At 53.0% G+C, this 27,980-nt stretch overlaps 2 protein-coding genes across 17 annotated transcripts in view; one reads left to right on the top strand and one right to left on the bottom strand.

The window, feature by feature from the left end:
• BLM (BLM RecQ like helicase) overlaps window positions 1–4,641 on the top strand; it is an 86,736-nt gene extending 82,095 nt beyond the window's left edge. For all 8 annotated transcript variants that reach the window (XM_036931793.2, XM_057494813.1, XM_036931792.2 and 5 more), the window contains 2 exons: window positions 639–840; window positions 3,906–4,641. In XM_036931793.2, the coding sequence (XP_036787688.2) occupies window positions 639–840; window positions 3,906–4,083 (380 nt within the window). In that variant the 3' untranslated portion in view covers window positions 4,084–4,641. The remainder of the gene's footprint in view (window positions 1–638; window positions 841–3,905) is intronic.
• On the bottom strand, window positions 828–27,930 carry LOC118935479 (uncharacterized). 9 transcript variants are annotated; one of them, XR_008994691.1, is made up of 6 exons: window positions 20,116–20,255; window positions 17,604–17,799; window positions 16,695–16,815; window positions 14,891–15,317; window positions 13,342–13,468; window positions 12,061–12,410 (listed from the first exon to the last, which is right to left on the bottom strand). XR_008994691.1 is itself a non-coding variant. In XM_057494817.1 (5 exons), exons 1-5 carry the CDS (start codon window positions 20,154–20,156, stop codon window positions 3,110–3,112), a joined length of 807 nt encoding a protein of 268 aa, XP_057350800.1. In that variant the 5' UTR covers window positions 20,157–20,255; the 3' UTR covers window positions 828–3,109. The 9 variants fall into 9 exon arrangements, 4 of the variants coding, with proteins under 4 accessions (XP_057350800.1, XP_036787696.2, XP_057350801.1 ...); XM_057494817.1 differs by lacking the exons at window positions 12,061–12,410; window positions 13,342–13,468 and adding an exon at window positions 828–3,131; XM_036931801.2 differs by lacking the exons at window positions 12,061–12,410; window positions 13,342–13,468 and adding an exon at window positions 9,082–10,070.
• Window positions 27,931–27,980: the final 50 nt, after the last annotated feature.

Genomic DNA, 27,980 nt, shown 5'->3' with positions numbered 1-27,980 from the left:
TGCAAATACCTGTGGCAATTACCATCTTTTTTGTAAACATGTGCTTTCATGCAGACCCATCTCCTGCGCAGTCTGTAAAATGTTCACAACTGCTGTCCCAAGAAGTGTTTTTTGTCTTTGTAGAGTAAAATATGGTCTAGAATTCTCTGATACTCATTTGCTAAATAACTGTTGTTCAAAGATGAGGTATAGAACTGTTGATATTTCTCTTATATTCGACTTATTTTTTCAGCATATACAAAATGATAAATAAAATTGGTTTTTATATAGCACTTTGCACTTTTCAAAGAACTTAGCAGGATTATCTGCCCAGACAGTAACAGAGATGCAGGCCACACACAACAGAGTAGGAGCTCGCTTGAGGTCATTAGTTAAGCTGATGAGTATCACACTTTTTTTTAAATGAATTCTGATCCCCTTACTTTGAAAATAAATTGCCATTGAGCACTTTGGGGTTTTGTGAAATAAAAAAGAATGTTCAGTTCTTGCAGAATTGTTGAACCCACATGGCAGGAAGACGCCAGGAAAGCAGCCAGGTCTCAGCTGAGTTGCACCCGTGTTACGTGTCTGCGTTGACTGTATCGGCACGTGGGCCAGCCCGGTGTCACCGGATAACCATCTGCATTGTCCGTTTGTAGCTGAGGATGGTTCCCCTCGAATAAGCCCGTCCAGCAGCAGAGGCACCGGAAGAAATGTCTCTGAGGAGTTTAATGAGGGAACACCCATATCTTCTCACTACTTTGCAAATAAAACCAAAAATGAAAGAAAGAGGAAAAGGATGCCAGCTTCCCAAAGGTCCAAGAGGAGAAAAACTAGCTTCGGTGGTTCCAGGACAAAGGGGTATGTTTTGCGGCACGTCCTACAATGTGGGGGATATGGGGGAAGCCCCCAAAGTACAGTGCGCTGGTTTGCTTTGAAGTATTTATTAAAATAAGCCATTATTAAATCTCTTCAGTTAAGGGGGTGATGATTAAGGTTTGATACAGAAGGAAAACATCTGTTTCAGGTTTTTAAAATATCTACTCTGAAGTTGATTATCACTAAAGTTTTCTATTTACAAAAACTTCTCCAATTTTGAGCTTACCTTTAAAAAATGTTTGATAATTGCTCCTTTTAGAGCCTTTTGCACATAAAATACTGTAACTCAGATATTAGCTGAGTGAACAGGCTTTTGACTCTTCATCGCTTTGATGATTCTGTCAGCACTGGTTACACTGCTTTTATTGTGCAGAATCTGCCATCCTCCACCCGGAGGCCCCCTCACTCCCTGCCCCACACACCGCCTGTCAGCCCCGACACCAAGAGGTCAGTTGAGCGAGGCCTGGAGGGCCTCAGGGAATGGCTGTAGTCTTCCCTTCCCACACGTGCCTGGTGCCCAGGCCAGAATATGGCTGCTCTGGGGCTCCCTGCACACCCCAGGGAGCAAAGAGAGCAGTATCAGGTCCAGGGCGATGATGTGGGTGGCCGTCTTGTTCATAATTGCACCGTTTCTGCCAGCCCCCCTTTTCTGTCTTCTGCAAGGATCCCACCTGCCCTCGCCTCGTAGGGAAGGTCTGGTAGGGTCGTACCATCCTGTCAGTTTGGAGAAGCTGGCCCCAAAAAGCTGCATATGGTAACAGGAGTGCTTACAGAAGAAGGGAAGCAAGTCCTTGGTAAACCTTTACAAGCTGTTGTGTCTGTCTTCTGCAGTTTTTCTACCTCTTTTACTTTTGTGTAATAAAAACAAAAATTGAGTGAGGGAAGAAAAAGGAAGACAGTGTTACCAAATTATCATTTTCTTGTTAAGTCCATAAACAAGCATCTTGTATGTGCTAATCCTTCTGGAATGAAAGGCATTGGTAAATGTTAGTTTAATTTTGTGGTTTTTAGTACACAAGTGACCAACAGATGTTCTTCAGTAGGAACATTTTCTTGTTTTTTTCATTGATTCCTTCATTTGGGAAATACTCATTTCCTCAGGCCCTCCCACAGAGCAGAAGGAGACCTTAAAAGGCATCTGGTCCAAGCCCCTGGGGCTTGTAATGAGGAAGCTGAGGCCTGGCCTGGGGTAGGCTTGTGTGAGGCCGTCCCCAGCCTGGCCTCACCCTCACAGGTAGACTGGACGGGGGCTTGCCCACGCCTGCCCAGAGCACTAATTCCTGCACGTTGCCCCTGGAGATAGCTCAGAAACAAAACCACCATCTTCTCGTTTTCACTTGTTGGAACAAAGCAAAGCATATTTCAGTGCTCGTTGCCATTGGCTCCCTTATTACATTTTCACAACTTTCGTTTATCAGAGTGAAGCCCTTTGCCCTATGACCTAGAAGCCAATCCCATAAGAAATAGTTAAACTCACACTGTCCAAAAGCCAGGACTGAGTCCGATGTTAGTTTTTAATTAGCAGATGTATTCACGATGGGATTCTTTTCGGATCCCTCCTGGCTAAAACCAGGCAGTTCTGTGACTTTTTTTTAACCCTTCCAGCAGCCTCTTTGTATCTGTGCCCCATTCCCCTTAAGTCCACTGCCGCCGTCTGAAAGACAGTTCCCAGGTTGCAGTCTGCTTACCTGGTTGAGAGTCTCTGTGCTGGACAGAGCCGGTGTGGCCCTTTGCCAGAGAGCTTTGACTTCCCACCCTACCCTCAGGGTCTTGCATCTTCAGAATTCCACAGTGAGCAGTTGTGTTCTGAGCCCTCTGGAGTGCGGGCAGTGTGGACTGGGCAGTGTGGACAGCCCTGAAAACGGGAGGCTGCTGTTGGCAGATACATGCTGTAAATCAACATAAACAGCAGGTTTTTGCTCGGGGCTTAATTTCTCAGCAGGAAATCAACACAGGGAAATAGAGGGCTGCTTCTCTGCCGGTTTAGCAGATCTTTGCCAGTTTTCTTCAGTAAAATTGCCCTCCAGCAAGAGTTTTTTGTAATGTTGAAATACCACTCTTCACCCAGCCCCACCAGAATGCCATTGCCGTAGACTGGCCGCCCTGGTACCTCGGCTCGTAACTTCAGAGATGGGAGGCCTCGTACCTACCCTGATGGTGTGGGATTAATGTTGGGCATGAATGCAGCCTGGTTACGGAGCAGCTGGAAGTACTCGCGTAGGGAAAGGCTTCCGTAGAAAATGCTCTTCGTTTACCCTTGTAACGTGCTGGCCCTGTAAATTTTTTTTTTTAATGTTTTATTTGAGGGAGAAAAAAGCTGTTATCTTTAGGTCAGTGAGGGAAGCACGGTGCTGGAAGGAGTTTGTGATGGCCTGTGGTAGGGGCTTCTTCCCTGGTCTTAAAGGCAGGCGGCAAGTGGGGGGTAAGAGCACACAGATCTTGGGGTGTAGGCAAGGTGCAAGCTGCTGACGGTGTGGCCCTGACAGCCGTGGCAGACCTGAGCCTCTCTGGGGACCCACATCTGCAGCCTTCCCCTCTGCCACCCTGCTAGGCCACATGCAAGATCCCAGCTCCGGCCCATCACTACTCACCCACCCAGCCACCTATCCCTGGACTGTGCAAGTACAGGAATCCCAGAGAGTCTATTGTCCGGGCATCTGGAACTTAAAACAAGGAATTCTCACTTCCTTCACTTGGTCAGAATGGATGCGGGATTGTGGATCTCAGCTCTTGTCTGGAGAAAGGGGTTCTGATTGGCTGTGTAAGGTGGGGTGCAGAGAAGGCACGTGGCTTTGGCCTCAAGTCACAGAATGGAACAGCCCTTGACATTTTAGGAAGACAGGTTTGTATGAAGGACAGCAGTCCTTACTCCTGGGATGGTGAAGGAAACTTAGCCACCCCGGGGGGTTACAGGCAGAAGACACGCCAAGACACACAAGACCGGAGATTGTGAACAGTGTGCAGCTCCATGCAGGTGAAGAGGTGGACGATCCTTCACTTCTGGATTTATTTAACATTTTAAATTTCTTTTCTTTGTCACCTTCTAGGGGGTCCACCACCTGCAGAAGGATATCTTCTAAAACTAAATCTGCCAACATGTTTGGACCCGGTTCAGCTTTGCGTGGTTCTCAAGAAGCTTCAGGAGCCAGTGGAAAACTGGGTATAATGGCTCCACCAAAGCCTATCAACAGACCGTTCCTTAGGCCTTCGTATGCATTTTCCTAACAACCACATCCCTTGTACATAGATCTTATTTCTTGTTTGTCAGCATCTGACCATCTGTGAATATAAAGCTGTTAGTTTCATTACACCATTTGTAATTTTTACCCATATCTATTAATATTTAAATAAATGCTTGGGATGACAGTTCTTATTTTTAAACAAACACTTTCTCTTGAATAAGCATGATTTGCTGCCACTGCGAGCCCTGGGCCCATTGTCTCTCAGATCATCGGGAGCAGCAGCTGGACAGTCTCAGGAATGCTAAGCACAACTGGAGCACAGAAGTCGAAGGGAGAGACATGCACGGGAGGACGCCGTGAAGCTGTAAGACTGTGTAGGAGACGACGTGACAGAATTAAAGGGCAAATGATGGAGAGAACAGGAAAAATGTGTGACAGGATTAACATCCATACTACAGAGGACCCGTAACCACCGAGGCAAAAGTCAGCCCAGTGGAAAAACGAACAAAGGATGTGACTGGGCTCTTCTCAGAGGAAGTACTCATGGTCCAAATATGTGGAAAATGCTCCTTCTCCCTAATTAAAAGTGTCAATTAAACAATGAGATGTCTTTCTTTTGCCTATCAAATTGTCAACACTGGAGAACATACAAAATCTGGGGTCAACAAGAGAATGGTCAGGCACTAGCGGTGAGAGCGAGCAAAACGTTGGTGTGGTCCTTTAGTGTTGGGGGGGCCTTACCTTCCAAGGCCCTCCATCCATAGGCTGCTTGGCCAGGAAGTCTTAAAGCAGGATCGGGGCGCCTCTTCAGAGCTCAAGCACCTCGTTTTTGGAGACGTCTTGTGTCTCTGCTGTACACGGCTTTGGTGACCTGTTTGGTGTCACTCCTCCCTCACCTTTGGTCAAGCAAGCGTTGCTGCCGAGGCCCTGCCTAGCCAAAGGCACTGAGGTCAAGGCTGGCTGGAAACTTGTGGACTCTGCCGGGAGGCTCAAGACTGAGTGGGCCTTGCACCCACCCCAAGGGGCACCCTCCTAGCTGCACACCCACTTCCTGTCTCAAGTGCCACCTGTGGGCTCCATAGTTAATGGAGGAGACCGGCCCAACGGAGGCTGCTGAGGACTGTGGGCTACTTCCTCAGGACGCTTTCCAGGGCTGACATTTCCAGACCATCTTCCAGGTAAGCCCTGGCTCAAGTGGGCAGAAGAACCTGGGGGTTAGGAGAGAAAATGGAGCACGAAGTAACAAGTAGTTGAGGCCACCTGACTGACGTCCCCTGCACACGTGCCCTGGGCCCTGCCACCACGAGGACTTCCTCCAGAGAGCCGTGACTTCCCAGGAGGGGACTGCTACCACCCAGGGAGAGAAAGACGGAGGCCCATGGTACACCAAGGTCGCTTCCAGGGAATTTTTATGTTTAAATCATTCCTTTAAGCCCTCCAACAGCCCTGGAAGACTGGCACGTGCATTACCCTTTTTATGCAGAAGCCAGGATTCAGACAGGTTATACAATTGCCCAAATCCACTCAGCCAGGACCTGGTAGTAAGTAGGGTCACAGAATCAGTGTGCCCTGAGGAGTCCCAGTTGACATCTGCTGCCCTGGTGTAAAAGTAAAGACAGCTTCCTTCTCAAAAGGTGCCAATTTGGACAATAAATTATAACAAATCCAGATCTGTGCTCTTTACCTGGACAGTCCCACGTCTCCCAACACCGTTTTTCCATCCGTAGCCCCAGGGGTCATCTGCTGCCCCATGCTCAAAACCCCAGGGACAGAAGCTGCAGAATTATCAGCCAGCACAGCCGAGCTGCGGTTTTTCTCCAGAAGAGGAAGTGGAGGCTGTGGTCCAGGTCCCCTTGATGTTCTTGAGAAACCGCTGCTTCTCCTGCAGTTTGGAGCTGCTCCGAGCCCCAGAGGCCCTGCCCCAGCTCTCCTGGGCTCCTGTGCTGGCAGCAGGACAAGTGGCCAGTGGGCCCTTTGTGGAGGCTAGAGTGGAATCCCAAATAGCTTCCAGCAGCCCCTCCTTGGCATGGCAGCCACGTGGCCTCAGAGTGTGGAGGAGCGGGCTAGTGGGACATGCTCCAGGGACCCGGGCCCTGACCAGACCCCACTAGGTGTTCCAGCCCACGGCCTCTGCCCTCAGTTCCTGTGAGGCAAGGGCTCAATTCTGCAGCTGTGCAGGGTCCCTCCAAAGCCTCTAGGACAAGCAAGCACACTTGGCCCTTAGAAAGTTCCTGCTTTCCAAAAAGCACCCATTCACCTGTTCTTCCTACTCCCGAACAGCTTTCCTCAGCCAGATGCGTGTTCCCTGTTGGCAGGAGAGGAAGGAGGGGGAACAAAGCCTCACAATGGTTGGAGCGGGCGGCTGAGCCCCTGTTTTGGTCTTTGGGGCAGAGGACAGCACAGGAGGCTAGACGGAAGCCCAAGTCTACAGCTGGAGCCCACAGAGCCCCAGGAAGGGAGGCAGTGCAATCAGGGATGTGGGCCTGGAATTGGGTCCCTGGGTGGAGGGACAGGGGTGGAGGATAATGGGGTTCTGTCGTCACAGCCCATCTGCACAGTTCCACTGTCCCACGGAGGAGTTGGTGTCCACTGGTGGCCATCCCGGACTTGAATGGCCCCAGGCCTAGGCCTGCTTGGCATGTGGGAGTCCTCCCCGGCAGACCTCTCCCTATGGGGCCCACACGGCCTGGCACACACAGGCTGTAGGTGTCAGCCTGTCCTGGCCCCGTGTCCTCCCCACCAGGAGCCTTGAGGGCCTGACCTCCACAGGGTCCTTTGCCCAGCTCTGGGTGGGAGCTGAGCATGGAGGTGTCCACCTCCCACAGGGAAGACTCCCTCCCCGGGGCAGAGCACAGAGTAATGAGCCTGGGGGGGGAAGGCGGGGAGTGTGAGCTGGGAATCCTGACCCGGGGACTTTCACTGGGAAGGGTCTAAAGAGCCTCTGTTGACAGATGGGATCCCAGCCTGGGAGGAAGTGTGCCCACCACCGTGGCTGGGGTCCTGCTTGGACCCAGAACCTTGGGTCTCATGTCCCCAGCGAGGGGCCTGTGCCTCATGACCCGGGGAGGCAGTAACCCCGCTAACCTCAAGACAGAAGCATGAACGACTGTGGCCGCCGTGGTTTAACAGTCAGTGCCAGGGAGAAGTCGCCCCCACAGGCTCCACTGCCACTCGACGCCTGCATGTGTGCGGTGACACCAGGGACTGTAGTCCCTCTGTCACTGCCGGATCCCCAGCACCCAGCAGAGCAACCCTGCCCCTTCCGCACTAGCTGAGTGAATTTTAAAGCTCCACAGCCTCTCTGAACCCCAATTTCTCATGTGCACAATAAATGTAACACCTGGTCCCTGCCTCCCAGGGTGGCTGAGGGTGCCCTTTTGGTCAGACACCCCACAAGCATTTACAGGTGCTGTGCCCCCAGCAAGGTCACTGCCAAGAGGGGCAACAGCACACGCTCTAACACCCTGGGAGAAGGGCTCAGAAGTGGACTGGATATGGGGTGCTGTGCAGCCCCGCTGGGTTACCTAGTCCAGGCGGGGCTTCAAAAAGTGAAGTGCGAGCCTTGAAGGAGAAGTAGGAACTCAGAAGGAGAGGGGGCGACCCCAGGCGAAAGGTAAAGGGTGGAGACTTAGAGCAGGGCTGGGAGGGGCTCAGGGCCAGCTGAGGGAGGGAGAAGAACTGCCCCGGTGGTCCTGGCGGAGGGGCGTGGACCTGTCCCCAAGGAAGGCACTAAAGCAGGAGACAGACATGACCTTGTTTGATGTGAGGAAATTGGTCTGGTCACAGGGTCAGAAAAGGATTGGAAGGGTGACGCTGGACACCAGCAGATGGGGGCAGGAGGCTCTGGCTTGTCCAGCCTTCAGAGTAACAGGTGACAGGAGTGGACAGGTCCCACTGGCCAAGGAGGGGAAAAGGGCAGGGATGGGGCTGTCAACACGCTCTGAAGGCATCCCGAGGGGACGGCGTGTGTGCATCATGATACCACAGTCCCCACCCTCCCCGGGTCGGGGCACACTCTGTTGCCTGAAGGGTCGATTTGGGGGCTCCCCTTGAGCCCACTTGGCTCAGGATCTCCTACGATGTAGGGGTGTGTGTGTGTGTGTGTGCGTGTGGTCTCTGCGGCTCACATTGCCTCCTCTGAGTGGCAAGAAATTCTTCAGAGGCCACACTCCCCGCTCTCCAAAAAAGGCCAACTTTGTGCTAATTTATTTTTTATTTAAGAGTATGTGATGAGTGTTCTGCTTGTTGGCCTGGAAAGTCACCCGCACCATGTTTGAAGGAGCACCGCAGACCCCTTGCCTCTGGACCCCCTGCCGCTCGCTGCTGGCGGGGCCCACACGGGCTGCACAAGGCCGTGACACGACACTCCCGGGGCTCAGCAGCTGTGCGTCTTGGAAACAACAGCACTTTTTTTTTAAACAACATGGTGAGGAAAGATTTTATTTCTCACTTCGTGTGCATGTATATTTGTGTGGAGAAGGAGAAAGAGGTTGCTCACCAAAATATTAACAGTGGCAGAATTGAGGTGATTTTTACTTTTCTGAATGTTTGACTTTTTACAATAGGCTCTGTATCAATTTTACCATCAGAATAAGGCCAGGGGACAGCCACTCAGCCGCCTTGGGATCCACCTTTGCTCCAGAAGGGCTTTGGGGTTAAAACATCCAGTGAACTGGAAATAGGCTGTGGGGCCATGAGTGACTGTCCCCTCCCAGGGCTGAGATCAGGCCAGGCTAGCAGGCCTCAGCGGGGTTTGGCATGTGGGGCCTGACAGGCTGGAGTGGCCACGGGGACTCCAGGCCGGCTCCCAGGGTCTGGCCGTCTCCCCTGGGGCTGCCCTTCACCCTCCTCTGCTCTTTTTTCTCACCTGAGAAAGGCAATAGGGACACAGAGCCAGCCCCAGGCCCTGTTCCTGAGCAGAAAGAGACACTTCTCCACCTGGCCACCCTCCTCACTATGAGGGAACTGCCCTGGGCGAGACAACCTGCCGAGGTGACTGTGGGGGCCCAGCAGGAACTCTGGCTAAAGCAGAGGGGCTGCATTGGAGGGAGAAGGGTGGGAGCCCAGACAGCCTGCAAGGACCCCCACCCCGCAAGTCTTGCCGCCTCCCCGCACAGCCCTCAGCTCAGGTCTGCTCTTTGCCCCAGGCCGGGGTTCTGGCTGTACAGCAGGTGCCCGATAACACGTTAGGTGGATGGCTGGGTGGGTGAAGACGGCTGCTGTGAAGGCACCTGCCTAGACTGCCCACCCGTGGGAGATGAGATAGGAGTCTGGGGACAGGGGCTTGGGGCCTGCCGGACCTCCGACCTCTCGGCCCAGTTGGCAGGCCAGGCCTGTGGAGCCCAGTGGCAGGGCAGTCAGTGAAGGCTTCGCCCTCACAGCTTCTGCTGGCTTCTCACCAAAGCAAGTGAAAGTTGACTTCCAGCTGGCCTCAGCATTCACTTAGATGTCCTTCTTGTGTATGTATTGATGTTCTTGGTTATTACTGTCTTATTTATTCTCAGAAAGCTTGCCAATTTCCCCACTTACTGATGTGGAGATGCGCCAGTAACCGTGTGCTAAGATTTGTATAGTCTTGGCACCCGTTTCCACCTCCCAGTTTGGTCCTGTGCGTCTGGAGCCCACCCTGGTGTGGAGAAGCCTTTGGGGAGGCACAAGATGTGTGCGGGGATGGAATTCAAGCTTGAGCCTCTCCTGCCTGAGCAGAGCTTCAAGTCCCCACTGAGCGGCAGAGGCCCAGAGCAGTGGATCTGGACTTCGCAGTCCTGCAGGGCTGGTTGAAGAGCAGTTTCTGGTCAGCAGATCTGGGGTGGGGCCTGAGGGTCGCATCTGACCTGCTCCCGGGGGCTGCTGTTGTCAGCCACTGGCCCACTTTTGAGAAGCACTGACCTCAGGCAGAAGAAGGGGCACCAGGGGCCAGCTCGCAGGTGAACGCAAACCTCAGCTGCCGGGAATTTTAGCTTCGGGCCTTGGGAAGGCATTGGCTCTTTCATCCGTGGTTCTGCTTGGTGGCTGAGCTGCTGCATCTGCCTGTTGGGTAGGTTGGAACCGTCCGGAGGGGGGGTTAAGAATTTGGAAGTAGCGCGGCCTTCCTCGGCGGGAGCTGTTCGCAGGGAGGGGGCCGGCGTCACGGGGAAGCCAGGGCTCTGAAGCCCCTTCCGGCGCGTCTTAGAGACCTGGCAGCTGGGGGCAGAAGTAGAAGTGCCATTCCCGGCAGGCACTTTGCAGTGTTCTAGGGGCCAAGCAAAGCTCCCTAAGACTAGTCAGAGCGAGTGTAAACTGACATTTCCCAGGCCTTGCCAGCCGGCAGGGTCAGATGGGGTCACATTACCACCCAAATCTGCCCAGGAGCAGAATGATGTCTCCCTGCCAGGCCAGGTGAACAGCATGCCAGGATTCGGTCCACTGGGGACTCCTGGACCAGGGGCCCCAGGCACCCACGTGTTACAGAGATTTGCCAGAAAAATGCCATTTTGGTGTTTACTTAGAGCCCGCTCTCTTGGCCTGGACCCAATAGGAACCAGCTGCTGAGCTGGGAAAAAGTCGAGCCTCAGACAGGATGGGGCCAGCCTCGGGGGGCTGTGGGTTTCACCAGTTCATAGCAAGGAAGGCTATCAAATGGCTCTCATGTCAGAGTGCTGGGGGTCAGAGGCCAATCGGGTCAGCTTATCACGTGACTGAGCAAGACACCTAACTTTGCTGTGCCTCAGAGAGCATAGCATTACCCTATGGGCTTGACTGTCACCAGGATTTAACAGGATAACCCACGATCAGCCTGGCATGAAGTGCCTGGCATTCACTGAACACAAGCTAGTGTTACGGCACAGACCCACTCTGTGTTTGCTGTTCGTGGTGTGTATTTGTGCAAAAGTTGACTGGCAAATAAACTGGGCATAGTTCTCACTCAGTAGGCTCATCCATTCTCAACCTAATCTTTTTATAAAATCGCTTTCACAAAGAAAAGAAGCCTCCTTCAGGCATGGCCATGCCCAGCTATCCAGCAATCATAAGCATCCAGATTCTAGGGTTCAGGAGACTGCCAGACAGCACCCCATAACATAAGAGGTCTCACTGCAGACTCTAGAAACCCCTGGAAAATCTACAACGGGCATCAGAGGGTATATAAATCCCTAAGTTGTATGGACTATTTTTGTGTGTTTGCAGGTTTCTAGGAGAGTGGCTGTGACTTCTATCAGATTGTCAAAGGGGCCAGCATCCCTGAAAGGCTAAGAGACTCTGGCTCAGAGAGGCTGAAACAGGCCTCAGTGGCTCCCTGGAACACATAGGGCCTCCCTGAAACCAAGACCCTGCCACAAAGATGGGAGTAGCTCACGTCTGCATCTCTTCCCGCGAGAGCCCAGGCTTCTGCAAAGTGAGGAGAGAACTCAGCAGTCACACGGTAAGAGCAAGTGAAGACGTGTGAAACCCCAGGCCAAAGCGCGTGATGATAATCAGCCGTAATCACAAGCTGCCTGCCCGCTCGGTAGGGCGATAAGCTTCATGGGACAAGCAGTGGACCTGCCCCATCACAGAGCAAGCAAATAAAGAGGCTGGCGGGACCAGGAACCAGACACGGAGCGGGGTGTGGCGTCCACAGAGCGGCCGGGCCAGGTCAGCCAGGGAGCTGTGGCCCAGGCTGAGCTCGGGCTCTGCCACTTGCTGGCCACTGAGCCTTAGCTTCTCTTGGCCTTGCTTCCGCATCTGCAAGTGGGATTCCGTGAGACACTGGGGCCATCTGGCCTGTGTTTCTCGGGGGGGCCGCTGTTAAGGGCCAAGAAGCCCTCGAATGTGGGTGATGTGTTCAAGGCCTGCTCCAGAGGCCGCTGGGGCCTGGGTGCTCCAGTTTGAATCCTGAGTTGGCACTTCCTCCCTGGGCACCTGTGTCTGCTGGGGCCTTGTCTGCCCCTGTCCCTGGGCCACCCCATGGACTTCCCAGAGCACGGCCAGTCGCACAAACTGCAGCCATCATCATGACACTCACGTGCCCAGGACACATAGGGGGCCACTGTCAGCCCCCCTCTTCTGGTAAGAGGGCTGGAATTGAACTTTAGCAGGGACTCCAGGATGGCATGGGATGGGGGGTTAGCAGGGAAGGATCAGAATGTCGCAGAGAGAAATTAAATCGCAGCTTTATGGTGACTGGTGAGACTCCAGTGAGACGTTCCTTGTAACCTCATGGAATGGGTCTATTTTGGGCTTAGCAGCTCCATTCCTGAGAGCCTCTGCTTCCTGTGTGCTTTTACAGGCATGAACCCTCACCACAGCCCTGTGCACAGAGTCCTGCGATTTTCCTGTGGCAGCTGAGCCAGGAGGGCCGTGGAGGAAGGAAGGCGTGGACCCTGGATTCCCAGGCTGCCTGATATCACCAGGCTGGATGGGCGACAACACCCAGGACACCCCAAGCATCTCGGTGAGACGGTCAAGCTGTACTGCCGGTCATGTCCCGACTCCGGCCACCCCTCCCCAGGCAGATGGGGGACCCTCTCAGGCCTGATCCACCCCTCTCTGGCCCTAATTCCAGATTCTCTACCTTCCTCCCCAGGACTGCTCAGCCTGCCTCCTGGCCTGAGGTTGTTACCAAGCCCTGGGCTCATGCCGAGAGCATGGCTCCCAGGGCAGTGGGTGAATGGGGTGGGGACACCACGAGGGGACGCAGGGTCACTCTCCTGAGAGGGCTGACTTGGTATGTGCCTCCCGGGATAGCCTCCAACCCCACAGAAGCTCCCAACCAAAGTTCAGGGGCAGGGCCACAACCATTTCTTGTGCAAGGCCCAGAGGTGGGCAAGGGGCTCCTCATGCCAAAGACAAAGGTCTTCCTGCCCTCTGAGGGGGCTACCCCAATGCCCAGGCCCCAGATCTGGGACTGGTGTTTCCAGTTCTTCGAACTTGTCTGTTGTTGACTGGCTGTGTGACCTCAGGCAAGTCACTTCCCTCCCCTCTCCTGGCCACAGAGGCCTCTCCGATACCATGAATGATCCGGTTTGCCCACCCACTCAGACATTCCAGAGCTGCAGTGCTCAGTGCCACATGATTTTACATAATTGGAGACCCATCCCTGTGATTTGGCCGGAACGCGCAGGGCCCTGGCGAATGGCTCGGCAGCTCTCACCCCCAGGCCTGGACACCCACGCGGCTCTGGGTGGGGAGGGGGAAGTCCCACCCAGGCCCACAGAAACGGAGCCTCTCTGGGCGTCTGGACGGGCAGGACCAGGGGATTTGCAGCTCAGAGAGGCTGCCTAGGAGAGGGGTTCAGATTTTAGAAAGCAGAGTGAGGGAGGGCACAGGCCCCTTCCCCCAGTACCTGACGAAATGACGCACAACGTCGGGCTGTCGATGGAAAGAACCACCCAACAAACACGAGGCAGACAGACGGTCTCCACAGCAATGGTCCCCGGGGCCCCCTCCTCACGCATCAGGCCGCCTCGGGCCTGGGGGCAGGACACAGCCCTGGCGCCGGAGGGGCCCAGGTGCAAGTGTGGAAGGAATGGCAGGGAAGGGATCTGTAGCCCCAGCAAAGGGGGTTTTGGGGGGTCCCCCACCCGCCACACACACAGCCTCTGGCATCTCTGACATATTATGACCTTTATAATTTAATAAACACACACACACACACACACACACACACACACACACACACACCGTCCACCGAAAGCAGGTCAAAAACACACAGACCTCAAACACACACACACACACACCGTCCACCGAAAGCAGGTCAAAAACACACAGACCTCACACACACACACACACACACCATCCACCGAAAGCAGGTCAAAAACACACACACACACACCGTCCACCAAAAGCAGGTCAAAAACACACAGACCTCACACACACACACACACACACCATCCACCGAAAGCAGGTCAAAAACACACACACACACACCGTCCACCAAAAGCAGGACACACACACACACACACACTGTCCACCGAAAGCAGGTCAAAAACACACACACACACACACTGTCCACCGAAAGCAGGTCAAAAACACACAGACCTCAAACACACACACACACACACACACACACACACACACACACACACACACACACCGTCCACCGAAAGCAGGTCAAAAACACACAGACCTCAAACACACACACACACACACACACACACACACACACACACACCGTCCACCAAAAGCAGGTCAAAAACACACACACACACACACACACACCGTCCACCGAAAGCAGGACACACACACACACACACACACACCGTCCACCGAAAGCAGGTCAAAAACACACACACACACACACACACACACCGTCCACCGAAAGCAGGTCAAACACACACACACACACACACACACCGTCCACCGAAAGCAGGTCAAACACACACACACACACACACACACACACACCGTCCACCGAAAGCAGGTCAAAAACACGCACACACACACAAACACACACACACACACACACACACACCGTCCACCGAAAGCAGGTCAAAAACACGCACACACACACAAACACACACACACACACCGTCCACCGAAAGCAGGACACACACACACACACACACACACACACACACACACACACACACCATCCACCGAAAGCAGGTCACACACACACAGACCTCAAACACACACACACACACACACACACACACCGTCCACCGAAAGCAGGACACACACACACACACACACACACACACACACACACACACACACACCGTCCACCGAAAGCAGGACACACACACACACACACACACACACACACACACACACACACACACACACACACACACACACACACACACACACACACACACACACACACACACACACACACACACACACACACACACACACACCATCCACCGAAAGCAGGTCAAAAACACACAGACCTCAAACTGAACTTCTGAGGGGAGGCCGACTGGTTCCTGCACCCGAATGGGTAGAAGGTCTGAGTGCAGGTGCCACCCGAGGTAATCAGGCGAGCTGGGAAGAACTGACGAGGGCTGGTGGCCTGTTGAGGGCTGGGAGCCGGAAGGAAGTCCCATGAGGGCCCGAGCCAAATGCGGACAGGAGCCAGGATCGAAGGCAGCTTCCTGGAAACTTGCCGCTTCAGGACAGAGAAGAGCTCGTGTGAATATGACATAAAAAGGCACACAGAAGAGACCATCCCAGAGTGACAGGAGGAGATGCGGAGGGCTTGCAGGGGGGAGGCGGCACAGGGAGGACCAGGCAGGACCGCTGCGTACCCAACACCCAGCCACCGTGTCTCCAGGAGCAAACTAATAGCATGGAGAGAAACGTGGATGTCACGGTGAACTGAGAGGAAAAGGACGGCTAATTCAAACAGGTGAAGAGAAGGTGGTCACTATGGAACCCAGACCTTCCAGCATCCCAGGGATGGATCCCTGAAGGAGGTTATCCAACAACTAAAGCAGAGGAATATCTACAGACACTCCCCCTGGGACGAAGGAAGAACCGGAGGCTGAGAAGGCACAGAGGGCGGCGGCAGAACGATGGGTGCCAGGAACAGGCTGAATCTGGCTGAGTTACCGAACTTTAAGGATAAAGAAAACAACTCTTCACGCAGTCAGAAGTACCAAGTCACCAGCAAAGGAAAGATGAGAAGCAATCGGCTCCAGATTTTTTCACAGAAGACAAGAGAGCTGGGTCTTCAAAGTTGTGTGGAAAAGGAGAAACCAAGAATATTACTTCCAGTGATGTTCAAATTTACAGACAACACAGTCAGGGAAAATAGCACCTGTGAGCTGTTTTTGAAAAAAAAAAAAAAAATTCAGCAGTGAAATCTAGCTAGCAGTTAAAGGGTCACTTTTTTTAAAGGTAAAATCATGAATCTCATGCAATATAAAATGAACACATCAAACATTTTATTCAACTCATTCAATAATTAGGGAACAATTAATCCGTTCCAACTGTTTCAAAGGAAAATTAGAACAACACACACATATTTAGGCAGATAAGGAATACAGAAATGAATTTGCATGTGCGCGCAAAAACCATCAACAGCCAACAACTGATTACATTCCACTGGATGAAATTAATTTGCATTTTTCTATGGACAAGGATCATTTGCACTGTTGTGAGTTTTCTACAACTTAGATTTGCTCCAACGTGATGAAAGGCAGGGCACAGTGGTCTCTTTTTGGGTCCGTTTCAAAGTTTTTCACAAGTTTTCTGAAACAAGAGATGACTCCAAGAGCTAAACTTAGGGACAAAATATATTTTAAAAATGGAATAGAATCTATTTAAATATAGGACTAAGATGAAATATTGGGAGAATTATAGTTACAGAACAGAGTATAAATGTTTCAGAGGATAAGTGACTTCCACTTGACCAAGTGAAAATCGTAGAATCAAAATCAGGAGCTAGAGGGAAGAAGGGGGGACCGATGGCCTTCTTCAGGCCAAGAAAGGACTGAGCCTGACCCGAGAGGAGCCTTTATTTTTTTTCTCCTAAGACTACAATCTCTTCATGAATTTCATAATCTCTTTTCTTAACATTAGAGAGACTCATGAACTCATATCTCTGTGAAAAGTAAAGATTTCACTATTTTCAGGTTAGCAAATTTTCAGGTTTCTTTTCCTTTTAAACTCAAGTTTAAAATCAAATACTTCTAGCTGAAAATATAGTAGATGTGGTATGATCCTGTTTTAAAATTATTTGGACCTGTTTACCTTTCTCTCCATAGCTCTTCATCTCTCCGAAGTTCTCTGTGTACAGATGACTTGCACCAGATGTTAACATTGGATGGTGGTCTCTGTTAAGCATCTGCTCTGTGCCAGGAAGTCCCAGGTGCTGGGAATACAGCAGAGAACAGAGTAGAAGAAAGTCCTGCCCTCAGGAAGCAGGTATTGTAAAGGGGAGTGGGTGGGGGTGGGGTGGGGGGTTGCTCCCTTCTTTGTACTTTTCTGCATCCCTTGTCCTGTTTTGCTTGAGAAGGAGCGAGTGTCATCTTTATAAAAACAACACAATGGCCGTTGCTTTCACACATACCTCAGAGTCTTCCAACAGCCAGCACTGCATACCAGTACATTGCATTTGAGTCATTGACACTTTAGCATAAATAAGGTGTTTCGGGAAGATAGTGTGAGGACCCAAAGTCCCTGCAGGTCCCAACCCAGGCATCTGGAGCCTGGTCCCAGGGAATTTGGCTTCTCTCAGCTGGAAGAACCAATCGAGCGCCTCTTGCCCAGAGGTTCCTGCCCCTGCCCTGGGATCCTGAGCCCTTGAGACCAGCCCATTCTAGCTGGGACTGGGCCCGGGCCGCTGGGGACCCAGCCAGGCCTTGACACTGTCTGGAACAGACCCAGCCAAGGCTGTCTCCCTGCACACTGAGGGGTCCCCAGCCCCATCTGACTCCACAGGCCTCGTCTCCCACTCCCACCTCCTGAGTGGAGCCCTGACTCCTGGCTCTCTCCATTTGCACCCTCACTCTAACCACTGGCTAATCCACCCTTGTCCACACTGCCTGGCCTTTGCACATGCTTTCTCCTCCACCAGAAGACCTACCTGCCCTCCTGCCTCACCCCCAGGTCCCAAGCTCCCCTCTGGAAGCCCCCCCTGACTGCCCTGGCTGTGAGCACCTGCTGCCACTGGGGGCTCTGCCCACCCCTGAGGCCCAGTGCCCTGCTAGCAAGGGGAGGCAGGAAGGCGAGTGTTGGAGACTGGGCCTTGGCCTCTTCCCAGCTGGGCAGCCTCAGCCAGGCCCTTGTCCTGGCTGCTTCCTCTGGCTGCTTCCTCATCTCAAAAACAGGGACGTGGTAGTCTTCCTCACGGCTCCTTAAAATGGAACACAGAAGATCATGTGCACCTCTAAGAGTTGTTTAAAGAATGACAATGAGATGTTAGCTTAAAGAGGAAGGGAGTGAAAGGGGAAATCATCAAGCCTGCTAAGGGAGGAAAGGTGATCAAAGTTTAATTTTGGAAAAAGTCTTACTTTCCTGGGAAGCCGGAGGCTCAGTCTGGAGCCAGCTGAGGGTCTGCGGGGAGCCACGAGGTCGTCAGGCACCCGGAGGGTTGTGGGCAGGGCAGGGTCCCGGGCCTGCTGAGTGGGACGCCCTCCCCACCATCCACCTGCTCCCACAGACGCTCCCCCAGATCATACCCTCTGTGAGCACACTGAGCCCCCAGCAGCCGGCAGTGAGCTGAGGTCGCCGCACCCGGTGGTGCTGGTGACTCTCAGGGCAGGCGGGGGTGAGGCTGGGGCTGTCACCGCTGTCAGGAAACCGTGGCGGGAACTTTCCCTCAACTGCACCCTGGCTGCTGTGGGGGCGGCGGGGAGCTGGGTTGTGCCCCTAACAAGCACACGGCAGGTAGCAGGCTGCCACAGCTGAGCCACTGCGCCTCCCTGCAGACAGCGCAGGGCGCCTCTGCCACCCAGCCCTGCCTCTGGTCTGCACCCCTGTACTTCCCCCTGGACAAAGCTTAAGTCGCCTTCACCTTTACTGAACACCTGCTCTGTGTACCAGCTGCTCGTCTCACCTGTGAGGTAGGCAAATTGTCCCCATTTTACAGATGGGTTGGAAACTGGGGTGAGTGGGTCACTCGAGGCCGTACAGCTGGGGTTGGCAGGCCCACTGGCTCTCGAATCTTCCCTCTTCACCTCACTCCTGAGCCCCAGCTCCAGTGCCAGGCCAGGAATGGAGCAATGCAAGGAGGGTCCTGAGCCAGCCTGGGGCAGGGCTCTGAGGGATACAGGCTGCCCACCCGGGCGTTTGTAGCTGCCTCTGGGGGATGGGCAAAGGGCCCACTTTGGGGTGCAGGACCTGCCCTCATCCTGTGAGCACACCCCAAGAAACCTCTCCTTTTTAAGGGCTCTGAGCAGGTGCCCAGAATTATCCATCCCCCACTATTGGACAAGCAGGTTATTTCTAATCTTTTCTAAAGCAAACAGTGCCGAAATGACTGCCCTTGTCCTACATCCCTGAGCACATGTGTGTTTGTGCGTGCAGGGTAAGTTCTCCGTGGGCTCCACCCACCCAACAGACACAGCGCTGGGCCTCAGGCCAGGAAGGTAGAGTCCTGAGGAGGACCCCTCTCCTGGGGACGGACCCACCTCACTCCCCAAGAGCCAGCTCCACAGGAAGGCTGCCCAGGCTCTCTTTGCACCAGAGCTTTGTTTCTCTGTTTGGGTGGTTAGGCTTTTTGGCCAGAGGGCAGTGCAGTCTCCAGCACTGGGTGCAGAAGGCACAAAGCTGGTCTGGGCAGAGCATTATGCCAATTGAACAAGAAAGGAGAGTTTAGGGCACAGAGGGCTTCTTCTGGGCTCCCTGCCAGGGAGGAAGCTGATGTAGGAGCCCCCCTTGACCGCAGGAGGCATGAGGGTCAGGGAAGGGCTCACTGGCCACCCAGTCCCAAGGAAATGGGTTCAGCCCTTGTCACAGTCCCTCGGCTCCATCCCCTGCATCTCTGGGAGTTCCAGGGTGTCTGTGAGCTCGGAGTCCGGGCTGGACAGGTGCTGTAACAGGACAGCCGCTTCCTTCTCCTTTGCCAGCTCTAGCCTCTCAGGGACGCAGGGCGTACAGTGAGGCCTCCTCTGGGTGCCCATTCCAGCCCTGGCCCCTCCCCACGGCACTGCCGCCTTAACCCTGAGCTCCCTGACAGCAGAGTGTGTCTGAGTCCCCATGGCCTCCCCGGCACCACATTGCTGATGACCGACACCGTGCACCACTAAATGCCTGGCCAGTGCCACACCAGCACCAGGCAGGGTTGCAGCTGTGTCTGCCTGGCTGAGGGCCACCCCAGCAGGGTCTGTCCTTGGGGATGAGAAGAAGGGGCTCCCGTCCTCAGGACTTCAGCAGGAGCTGCCAGCAACAAGTCACCAAGAGGAAAAAGCATAGACATGAAAGCCCCTCCCGACCCGGGGCTTGAGCCTGACCCAGCCTGCAGGCTGCTCCAGGCCAGCTTCCTTCAAAGGCTGCCATGTTACACAGCATTCCTAGATGGAGTGTCCAGTTCCTTTGTCTTCTTTTAAGCATTTCAGGAATCGTTAGCTAATTGATTTAAGGGCTCTGGTGCCTAGGATTGGCAATTCTAATAAAAATTTCATGGAATCTCCCTGGTTTCAGACACAAGGCTTCACATGTCCCCACTTACCTCTGTTCTTGGTGAGTTTTGCCTGTGTTTGTGCACAGCATGAGCTCATTAAACTAAGCGGCCTGTGCCCAGTGCCCAGTGCCCACTCCCTGACCGGGGAGGAGCAACAGCTGCCACTGCGTCCTCAGAGGGCGCAAGGGATTCCAGCGCAGAAGTGCATTTAATGCCCCCGCAAACCCAGCAGTCGAGGTGGCACCGAGTCATGCAATCCCCAAGCGCGCGCGCCCGTCAGCACCTGAGAACCCATCACCAGCGTGTTTTCATCCTGCTCCAGCCCGGCTGCCTCCACCCTTGATGAGTAGCGGCTGGAAAATCAGCCCATTCCGGCCGCTCCTGCCGCTCCGCTCTGACAGGGATGCGGGTGAGGCTTGCGGCTGCTCGACGCCTGGTGCTGAGCGCAGGCTCCAGATCTCTGCACATGTGTCCTGTGCCCACTGGGACTCTCACCACCATCCTTTTAAAAAGAGATACATTATGACTGGCATACAGATATAAAAATGGGCATGCGGCCCAGGAACTCCACTTCTAGGAATTGACCTGAAGAAAACAAAATCTCTGATTCAGAAAGATACAGGCAGCCTTATGTTTATTGCTGTATTATTTACAATGGCCAAGATATGGAAGCAGCCCGAGTGCCCATCAACAGGTGAATGAATAAAGAAGATGTGGGTCATATACAAAATGGAATATTATTCAGCCACAATAAAGAATGAAATCTTAACAACGTGGATGGACTTAGAGGGTATTATGTTCAGTGAAATAAGCCAGGTGAAGAAAGACAGACACCATATGATTTCACTTACATGTGGACTCTAAAAACAAAACCAAGTAGAAAGAACAAAACAGCATTAGACTCATAGACACTGACTGGTGGTTACCTTGGGGAAGGGCTGGGGTCAGTGAAGTAGGTGAACAGGATAAAGAGGCACAAGATCTCAATCTTGATATAAATTAGTCACAGGGACAAAAGTACAGCATAGACATCAGAAGATTGGAGACTGATGAAAATTAGGCTTGGGGTGGATTAATGATTGTGCATTGAGTATTGACCCCCTTATACAGAAATTTATTGTTGTTAACAACTATTTGATCAATAAATATGAGAGATGCCCTCACAAAATATATATATATATATAAACACACTTACAATTGTAAAATAAATAAGTAACCGGGATGTAATGTAGAGCATAAGGAATATAGTCAAAATATTGTAACAACTTGGTATGGTGATAGCTGGTACCTAGAATTATCATGTATATAAATGTTGAATCACTGTGTTGTACACCTGAAACTAATGTAATGTAATACTGTTGTCAACTACCCTTCAATAAAAAAAATAAAATAAAATAAAATAAAAGTACAGCATAGAGAATATAGTCAATAGTTCTGTAACATCTATGTTGACAGTAACTGCACTAGTTGGGGTGAGGATTTAATAATGTATATAACTGTTGCATCACTATGTTGTATATGTGAAACCAATATAATATTGCATGTCAACTACACCTCAATCAAAAAAATAATAAAAATAAAAATGGACATAGGTTAGAGTTTACTAAACTCCTAAATCAATAAGGAAACTGGGCCTTTCTTATTACCAGTTCAAGAGAATCTAGAAGTACAGACATATCTATAGATCAGGAATATTGAAATGAATGTGCAAATGGAGGCAAACCAGGGAGGGGAAGTTGGTTGGCGTTCTGCATGGCGGCTCAGACTCTGCAGGTCTGCAGACAGGAATCGGTTTGCATTACTACCAGTTGTCCACAATTTGCAAATTTGTAAAATAGCCCCCACAGAATGGAATCAAGTAACCCATGGAGTGTCCTTCAGAGTCCAGATAATGCATAGCTCTTCCACAGACGCACAGCCTGACCACCCACGTCCTTCCCCTGACCAACCAAGCAGACGGCTGGTCCGGGAAGCCTACCCTGGCCCCCAGACTGGGGCAGGTGCCGTCCACTGGGCCCCCTGAGTTCCTCGAACTTCTGATTACACTGTTCTGTCACCCGCATCAGACATACTGAAAGATTCTCAAACTAGGCGCAAGTCCTTCTCCACCTCTCATTGTGCCTGCGAGACTCAAGATGTTTGTCGAATGAATAAATGAATGAGAGGACAAAGGAACAATGTGGGGTCCTAAAGCCACAGTGTTCCTGGGGATGGCCTGTGGGACCCTAGAAGACCTGTGACACAGCACAAAGGTCAGTAGTGCCCCATGTGAGTTCCGAGCACATCGTAGTCAGGGCTCCTCAGAAATGAGGCCCAAGGAGCCAACCAGCTGGGAAACGCCACGTTAAAAACAAACAGTTTAACAGTTACCAAAGGGAAAGGGACTGAGGAGGATGGGTGGGAAGGGAGGGATAAGGGCGGGGAAAAAGAAAGGGGGCCTTACGATTAGCATGTGTAATGTGGGGGGGGGCACCAGGAGGGCTGTGCAACAGAGAAGACAAGCAGTGATTCTACAGCATCTTACTACGCTGATGGACAGAGACTGTGAAGGGGTATGTGGTGGGGGGGACCTGGTGAAGGGGGGAGTCTAGTAAACATAATGTTCTTCATGTAAAAAAAAAAAAAAAAGCCAAAAAAACCAAACAGTTTGTGTTTTTTTCCCCGTTCACCACAACACTTCTGAGAGCCTCTACTACACCAGAGGGCCCCAGGAGTCTCTCAGAAGGAGAAGGCAATGTTCCAGGGTTTTCCATGCTTATCTGATGGTGAAGCAATTTTTTAAAAAATGGAGCAAAGATGAGGGCCCTGAAGAATGCACATTGAGAAATACCAGGGTGATCCAGCCTGCCTGATGTACGTAATCACACGTAAAATCAGAATTCTGGCTCCGGCATCATTGTTCTATAGCCTCAGACAAGTTACTTAACATCTCCGCGATTTCTTCCTATATGAAATGGGACTAAAAAGAGATCTTGCCTCAAAGTTGCCAGCAGGATCAAAGGAGCGACCCGAAGAGAACGCTGTGCACACAGCCTGGCACAGCGGGTGCTCAATAAATGTGAACTGCGTCGTTCCTATTTATAAAACCATGCATGAGGGGCCATTTATTGACTATGTATTTTTGCTTGACCCTCACAGCAACCCTGAGGCCAGATGAGGAAGATAAGCTGGCGGATGAGGACGGATGCTGGGGAGGTGAGGTCACCAGCCCAGGCCGTGGGGCCGGCAAGGGGCCAGGGTCCTTGGACCAGGCGTGAGGCGTGGGGCTGAGAACGAGCTAGCCGAGGCCTCGGCACCAGGTAGATGCTGTGCTTAATAAAGACTGGTTTCCTCTGTACCCGCCTCCTTCCCCCTCCTCTTCCAAGAGCCATGCTGGGCCCTGGTCTGAAGGCCACCTCCGGCCAGGGTTATGGCAGGACAGACAGAGCTTCCTGCTGGGGGCTCCCAGGTGCATAGGCAGGGCGAGACCCAGCCCGAGCTGCCCCCCAAGCTGAGATTGCCCCTTCATCTCTCCCTCCTCCCCACTCCTCACCCCTCTGCACACCCCGTTAGGTATGTGGGGAATTGAGAACTCTGGGGTCCCTCCCTTCTCTTCAGCCATTCTGGGACTCCATTCTCAACACTGGGAAGGGGCTTTAATCACTTCTGATTCAATGAGTAGCCGAGTGAAGCCCGTGCCCTGGGGCTTGAGTGGGCCTGCCCAGCCACCTGGGGCTGTCCCCAAGGAAAATGCAGACCCACACAGAGCCCGCCCCAGGCCTGGCCAAAAGGCTGCCCAGCCGAAGGCCTGCTCAGAGAAACGACTCAGCTCGAGCGCTCAGATGCAATTTCCACTCTTTATGAACTAAAGGTGTTTTCATAACAGCTGGGGGGGATGAGCCAGTGGCAGGCTGTAAACAGAGAGACTCTCCGGTCAAAACTGCCCAGGTCTGAGCTCCCAGCCACAAGCAGGGCCACTGAGGCTGTGAGCTTCTCCTCAGCAGTGCCTCCCGCACGCCCCAGGGACACCCAGGACTCGGTGCTTCATCCGGGCAAGTGGCTCAGACCTTCAAAATGACACAAAGACTCCCCCAGACCACTAACTGAGGGAGGCAAGTGGTAGAGCAAGACCTGCAGCCTAAGGGGCCTGCTTCTGACTCCCAGAAGCCTCGGGCCTCCCGGGGACTGGAAGCCTTCCGTGAGCCAGTGTCCTGGGACCAAGCTTCTGGGGGTCCCAGCTCGGGGCCGGGGATGGGGCACTGCCACGCAGCAGGGAAGATGCACTGACAGCCCTGCCTGGGGGACATGACAGCCACGCAGGGAAACGGGGTGGTGCCCTATTCACCCTGAGGACTCAGGCTGAGGGCCACAGGCGGTAGCACAGGGACTGCTCGCTCTCCCGCCTGCCCGCCGCCTTCGCTCATTCAGTCGTTCATGGGCATTCTCGGAGAGCCCACCTGTCAGCTTCATCCAGGTTTTCCCAGTCAGCAAATGGCACCACCATATCCTCTCAGCTGCTTTGGCCAAAAACCAAGTCCCCTTCGATCTCAGGTTTTCCAGTCCAACAGCGAATCCCAGCCACTCCACCTCCACTTCACGTCCACGTCAGCACCCCTCTCGGCCACCACCCGCTGCTGAGCTGCTCACTTCTCGCTTGGACCCCGATCCTGGCCGTGGTCTCTAAGATCCTTCTCCATTCATCAGAGTGACCTTGTCACAGCATCGTTGTGACTATATCATTTCCTGTCTTGAAGCCCTCCACAGGGTCCTACCAGATATTAAAACTTTTTAAAGAAATTAAGCACACCAGCTTTGGCATCAGGCTGCAAAGAGAGGAAATGAGCGGAAGAGCCCAGAGGCAGAACTGCATGAACGAGAACTCGCTGCGTGACAGAAGCATCGCCAGCCAGCGGGGAAAAGACAGGCTCTTTACACTTGGTGCCGGGACAAGTGGTGATCCACAGGGAAGAGGTACACTTAGGCCCCACCTAACACCACACACCGACTCCAGGTGGACTCCAGGCTTACATGTGAATAACGAACGCTTCACACATGGAGAAGAAAATCTAGAATATTTTTATGACTTCAGGGTAAGGAATGGTTTCTTTTTTAAATACACTTTTTGTTCATTACAACATGCATAAAGAAAGTGCATGTCATGTCATAAGCGTGCAGCTTGATAAAATTTCCTCAGGTGAACCCAGCTTTGTACCCAGCACCCAGACCAAGAAATACGACCCAACCGGCAACTGGGAAAGTCCCCTCGTGCCTCGATAGGGAAGCATTTCTTAGGTACCAAAAGCATCAGCCGTAAAGGACTACATGAATGAGTCTGATGGCATTAACATTCACATCTTCAGCGCAACAAAAAACACCACAAACAAAATTTAACAAAATGCCACAATCTGGGAGAAGATATTTGCAATACCTACAACCAGCAGGAGATCAGTTTCCAGAATATATAAAAGATTACTGCAAACCAAAAGAAAACACAAAACCAACACAACAGAAAAGTTCATCATAGGCTGTGAACAAACCCCTCATAGAAAAATAAATTCGTTCAAGAAAAGAGGCTCTGCCCTGCTGGTGTCAGAGAAACGTTAAGTTGAGCAATAGTGAGATATCATGTCTCACCTATCAGATTGGCCAGAATCAAGAGGAAAAAAAGGCTGGTGCTCTCAAATGTGGACCCCAGTCTAAGGCACGGCTGGTGGAGGAAAAGATCGGTCAGGCCACTTGGCAGGAACTTGATGTGGCATCCTGCCAAGTTGCAGGCAGCTCTCCCTGTGCCTCCCCCAGGTAAGTCTGCAGAAGCTCTCAGGTGAGTGCACTGGGAGGGAACTGGAAACCATCAAATTATGACACAGTCATGCAATGGAAATGGCCTGGTAATTAAAACACACAAAATACAAGTGAATTGTCAGTTAGGTCTAGCAAGCAGGACGGGAGACGGGAGAGGTGGCGGCAGGACCAGGGCCTTTGGGAGGACAGACAGCCCCGGGGAGAATGGAGGCCGGGAGACTTGAGAGAAACAACAGCGCTTGTTTGAGAACCTCTGAGCTCAGGCCCCTTCCTCACCTTCACCCCGGTGGGCTGCTCACGTGACTCATCTGCGGGCAGTGAGATTAAGCAGAGGTCTTCAGGTGCCACCTCGCGGTGTCTGCCAGCTCCCAGTGTCATCTGTCACGTCACAGCTGCTGCGAGGAGCTTGGGTCAGGGCACAAGCAAACAGAGGGATCTGCTAAGGGTCAAGAGACTGTACTTCTGAGACGAGACCATCTGGGGTGCCTGCCAGGCTTTGTGGCCGCAGTCCCAGAGGAGACCCTGCAAAGAACCAAGCCCAGGACAGGGACACGGGGACACATGGGGACACAGACCGTCTCTGCTTATTCGCTGATTTTCCTCGAAGCTTCCTTCCTCTCTTTGAAGCCTGCCTAGTCCTTGGGGGCTGCCCAGCGTCCTGCCACATCCCGCCTTCTGTCCCCAAAGGGACCCTGACTCAGCAGCAGGGAAGGTAGAAGGAAGTGGGGAGACGTCACAGCTGCTTGTCACCGCGTCCGTCCGCCCGCCTGGCCCAGTTCCCGGCAGGCGGGGAGTGGGCCCCCTGGTGGGGGTGGGACAAAGCCACAGTTACGCCAGTGGGCCAGCAAGGTGGCTGGCAGGACCTCAGGAGCCCTCAGGACTGGGGGATGGAAGAGGTCTGGATCTGACCCCTCAGGCAAGAGGGGAGGAGGCGTCCACCGTGGCCTGAGGGACACGAAACCAGCTCTCACCGTTCCCAAGGGGTGGCCCTGGCCTCAGCCCTGCCTGCGGGTCACCATCCATGGGGAGCAGGGGGAGCGCTGAAGTCGCCCTCAGTGGCCCTCTGCTCACAGCTGGAGCCTAGACCGCAGGCTTCATGTACTGTTGTTTAAAGATGGTGGTGTTTACTGCTGCTATTCTGATGATAAAAGCAAATCAAGTTCACTGCCAAGAAGTTTGACAGGCACAAAGGAGAAAAGAAAACTCCAGCTTCAAGCCTATAATTTAGGACACAGCCCTGTCAGCCTGTCCAGTCAGTTTTTCACTATATACATATAAACTTCACTTATACCTTCTATTTCATAACCAGCTCCTTTTTTTCTTTTAAAACTGCATTATGGACCATTTTTTGTTTTAAAACAGTCTGGACAAGACAAAGCCAGCTCTTCCTCCTGCCAAGCAGTGCCACCAGTGTCCCTTCCCCAGCATCCCTTGTGTGATGTGGGTGGGCACACAGGAGCTGAAGTTTCCAGAAACAGGCCCCTGGGAAGCCAGAGGTGGGCTGTTACCTGCCTCTTCTTGCTAGAACCTCTTCCTGAGCCCCCCGTCCAGTCCCCGGCTGGCCAGCCACACTGGGAATTCCCTCCATGGAGATTCGGGGGCCCCTGCAGCCCCCCACCACTGACACACACAAGGAGGCCACAGAACAGGGACCCTGGGGTCAGCTGTTTGGGACTTTCTGGGCTCCTCAGAGAGGAGCGCCCTCATCTCTAGCCCTTCCCCAAATTCAGGAGAAGCCAATTTTCTCATCCTCCAAGCCTGGCCAAGGTATGTCCATCCTGGCGACTACAGAGACAGGCGTGCGACAGGCGGATTCCCACAGGAAGGCTGGGTCCCAGGCTGGGCTCCTAGGGCTGGGAGGTCCTGAGGGACCTCCAGGTGCCCCAGCACCCGCTGTGTGCAGGGCGTTGCGGTTCATCCGGCATGTGTGACATCTCGGCGGGGGAGGTTTCCTCAGCCCCCATTTAATGGTGAAGAAACCGAGGCTCATCACGTCACGCCACGGCTTCCTCACTGATGGGTCAGGCACCAGAGGCCGAGCGCGGAGACAACCTGCCCAGCACAGGGCCCATCCCGAACCAAGGCGTGTCACCTGGACCAGGCCTGGCTGCCTCTGTCCGGGGGTGCTGGGG

Source organism: Manis pentadactyla, chromosome 18, assembly GCF_030020395.1.
Source record: "Manis pentadactyla isolate mManPen7 chromosome 18, mManPen7.hap1, whole genome shotgun sequence".
In the NCBI taxonomy this organism is placed as follows: domain Eukaryota; kingdom Metazoa; phylum Chordata; class Mammalia; order Pholidota; family Manidae; genus Manis; species Manis pentadactyla.
Note: the sequence above shows the minus strand (reverse complement) of the source record. Positions and strands in the feature narration are given on the sequence as shown.

What these genes read in the sequence shown, in the direction of transcription:
- LOC118935479 (XM_036931801.2), bottom strand. Translation starts at nt 20,156, where the DNA reads ATGCTGTGCACAAACACAGGCAAAACTCACCAAGAACAGAG. An exon ending in GAAGAGCTATGGAGAGAAAG is followed by an intron (nt 15,318 to 16,694) that starts GTAAACAGGTCC and finishes TTTTCCTCTCAG; the next exon opens with TTCACCGTGACATCCACGTT. An exon ending in CCTCAGAAGTTCAGTTTGAG is followed by an intron (nt 10,071 to 14,890) that starts GTCTGTGTGTTT and finishes CCTACCCAACAG; the next exon opens with GCAGATGCAGCAGCTCAGCC.